Genomic DNA, 3,240 nt, shown 5'->3' on the forward strand with positions numbered 1-3,240 from the left:
GCATTCCTTAACTCGGGTGATTCTTTTCTTCTTTCTTGGGGGTTGAAGCTCTGGGCAATTGAGTGTAACAGTCATGGTGGTGAATTTCTTGGGCTTGCAGAAGGAACAAGACTGGAAGGAGCCTTCCTCTTTACGGACATGCCTAGGGATGTAAAATGAATTGCACTGGCCGTAGCAGAACCTGTTGATAATGGTACGACTGTTGCAGCCTTCTTCATGGATAGTTTGTTTGAGAGGTTGAGTTTTACACCAATCTCGCTTTAAGTATTTACGCTCCGTGATGTGCAAGGCCTCCTGGCTAGACTCCAGCACTTCTTCAGCAGGCATCGAGGTGCCTTTTCCTCGTTCTCGATGCCTAGAGCCTGACTGCTGTTGTGTCTGCATTTGCTCTGAATCATTGGGCTGATCTTTGTCAGGAGGAGGGATAGCACCTTGAGAGCCACGATTCCTCTTTCTTGCTTCTGCTGCTGGTAGAAGAAATCCCATCAGAAGAAACACAGCACCGACGGCACACAGTGTGCGGAACATCCTATATGAAGGAAGTTGAGGGAATAAAGCACAGTTGTGGATTTCAGATATCAGCAGAATTCAGGTATGCAGTAAATTTTCAGTTCTAAAAAATAAATATGTTTGTGTGCACACACACACTTACAGAAGATAAGCACTTAGCCTTTAACAGCGGGAAAGCTGTTTCCAAATGACCAAGCAATAAAAGCTTTAATGTATGGTGATTGAAAGTCAGAGGCTAAAGTGAGCCCCAACAGCATGCATCTTTTCCCTCCTCTTTTCTCCATGTATATTACCCTAATTAAGATTGTTCATTCCTTTCTTACAGCTCACTGACATTAGGAATGTTGCTCCTGACTTACACTGGTGGAAGAACAGATGTCATTCTATACAAGGATTTGTATGTCACAGCTATGTGCAATACCAGAGGACTAAATTCTGACTCAGGAGACACAGTGTAACTATGTCTTCCTTAGTAGATTCAGAAGCTTTGTACAGCCTCTTGCACAATACACATCCAGAATACAACCCGCACGCTACATCCACCTGTTGTCTGAATTACAGCATCTCAAGTTCTATTACATTGCCTCTCTGAACTGATCCAATGCATCCGAGTATAATGAAGCTTAAGCTAACAGATGTGCAATCAGATAGACAACTAATAAAGGAATATTTATGTAAAGGTTAAAAGAGATGCATCTGTACTTTCAAATTACACCTTCTCACACATTACTCTGAATCTTTGACAGATGCAATCACAGTGTTAAGAATTCTTGAGATCTTTACGTTTTATTCATTATATACAGTGTGATATTGAAAGGAGAGATGAGGACAGCAGAGTTTCATATATGACATTAAGTATCATGAGGTGCCAGCATCAGAAAAGAATGTAGTTTGTGCACACACACAAAAAAACACTTCAAGAAGTGCAGTAAGTAGAGACTATCAGTTTCTTCAAACAGTAACCCTGCTCCCAACCCAATTACTAGCATACGAACAGCTATCATACAACAGCTAGCATACAACAGCTTTCTTGCCTCCCTTATTCCACCATTTCTGAGAGCCAAAGCTCTCAGCTCTTCTGGCTGCTCAGTCAGCTCAAGACACCAACCAGCTGGGAAGAAAGTCATCAGCTCTCACACGTTTCCCCCCTTCCAGAAGTATTGTGGTCTCCATGTTGTTCTGGAAAGCAAGGGACTTGGCAGCAAGAGAGACAGATCGGGGAATGAGGCTCTCAGGGGACCCTCCCCCTCCCCATGGGGAGCCTGGAAGAAAACACCCAGAAATGAGTGACTGCTTAAAACAGTCCATAACCAAAACCCCATAAAACAGCAAAATTGTGAAGACGCACATGCATTAAAATGGGAAAGAACTGTGAAAATAACCTGAGGACATTGGTGTCTTCTACCTGCTTGCAGTGCTGTGGTTGTATCCTTTGGCTCGTCTTATCAGTAAGGGACAAATTACTGTTTGAGAGTCCTGCTTGTGCTACTACCCTAGAAACATATGTGAAACCAAGGCCAGCGTCCTGGACGGCTTTATCCGCTCTGCCTGAGACCACACAACTAGGCAGGAAAGCAGCCAAATGCCAACGCTGTAAGGGCCACCAGGAGACTCAGCAGAGGCTCAGGGTAAGTACCGTTTGCTATAAAAGATAACTGTTAATTTCTCAGTTACTAGGTCTTTCCAGACACGCAGAGAAAATAAATATTATTCTATTTAAAGTGCATTTCTCACAGAATGGACTGGAAAACGAATGAGCAGAGTAGAAAAGTATCATCAGGGGGTTCCATTGCATTCAGGGATTTGCTTATGGATTTAGTATCTTAAGCGTTCAACTACAGACTATTAGAGCACCTAGAGACTGTAATACATATTATAAATAGATGCACTCATTTTATTCATTTCTGTTTATGTACCAGTATGTCCCATGCTTGGCAGAAGCTTCAGGCTTCAAGCAATGGATGTAAGACTGACATTACTGCTGACTCCAACAGGAAACTTGGAAGGGCTGCTTTTAATATATAAATTAAATATGGTACAGAACATGTAATTGTAATAACCTTAAGGCTCTGACATAGAACACATAAATAAAAGTTGAGAATTCTAATTGAAGACTAATGCAGCATAATTTCAAGTGTCAGCTTGGACTTGACATTTTCTGGTTGTTGCCTCTTTCTGTTACAACCTGAATGTTATTTAAACATGTTTCTTTATAAATTAAATTTTTTCTTTAGTTTTTTTTTTTTAAGAGTTACAAAACACTGCTTGTTTCCTCAAGAAACCAGAATTATTCTTTCCGAAACTATTCCTATTTTTCTGGTGACTGTATACCCATGCTGTATTTAGGTGATATTTTAATATGCACTTTACTTACTCAACATGGTGCCACAGTCTTAAAAGGAAAAAAAAAAAAAAAAAAAAAGTAATTGCATGAAACTGAAAATAAATTGCTAGTTTATAAGCAGTGCCAGAAAACTTCAGGTGTTTGTTTAGTGTCCCATATCTGAGCTGAAGTTTCACCAACATGTCTGAACTTTCATCATATCTCCTGGACTGCTTTTATTTCTAAACCTGATGATCTGCACGTTGTTTCACCTTTTTTTTTTCTTTTTCTTTTTTCCTTCATCAGTGTGCAATTGATGACACAGTAAGGCCTAGTGATGTGAAAATGAGGTGTACTTTGGGATGGGAATTTGGAGGAAATTTGATCTTAATGATGTTGACTATTAT

The 3,240-nt window shown here is 40.2% G+C and overlaps 1 protein-coding gene across 2 annotated transcripts in view; it reads right to left on the bottom strand.

Annotated features, from left to right (window-relative positions):
* GREM1 (gremlin 1, DAN family BMP antagonist) overlaps positions 1–528 on the bottom strand; it is a 904-nt gene extending 376 nt beyond the window's left edge. Inside the window, exons 1-2 of one of the 2 annotated variants that reach the window (XM_010007698.1) lie at positions 404–528; positions 8–298 (exon numbers count right to left, since the gene is read on the bottom strand). In XM_010007698.1, coding sequence (XP_010006000.1) covers positions 8–298; positions 404–528 — 416 coding nt within the window. Of the gene's footprint in view, positions 1–7 lie in introns of both variants that reach the window. The other variant, XM_010007697.1, reaches the window with a different exon arrangement.
* Between the last annotated feature and the right edge of the window lie 2,712 nt (positions 529–3,240).

This window comes from Chaetura pelagica, unplaced genomic scaffold (genome assembly GCF_000747805.2).
Source record: "Chaetura pelagica isolate M959 unplaced genomic scaffold, ChaPel_1.0 scaffold70, whole genome shotgun sequence".
Taxonomy (NCBI): Eukaryota; Metazoa; Chordata; class Aves; order Apodiformes; family Apodidae; genus Chaetura; species Chaetura pelagica.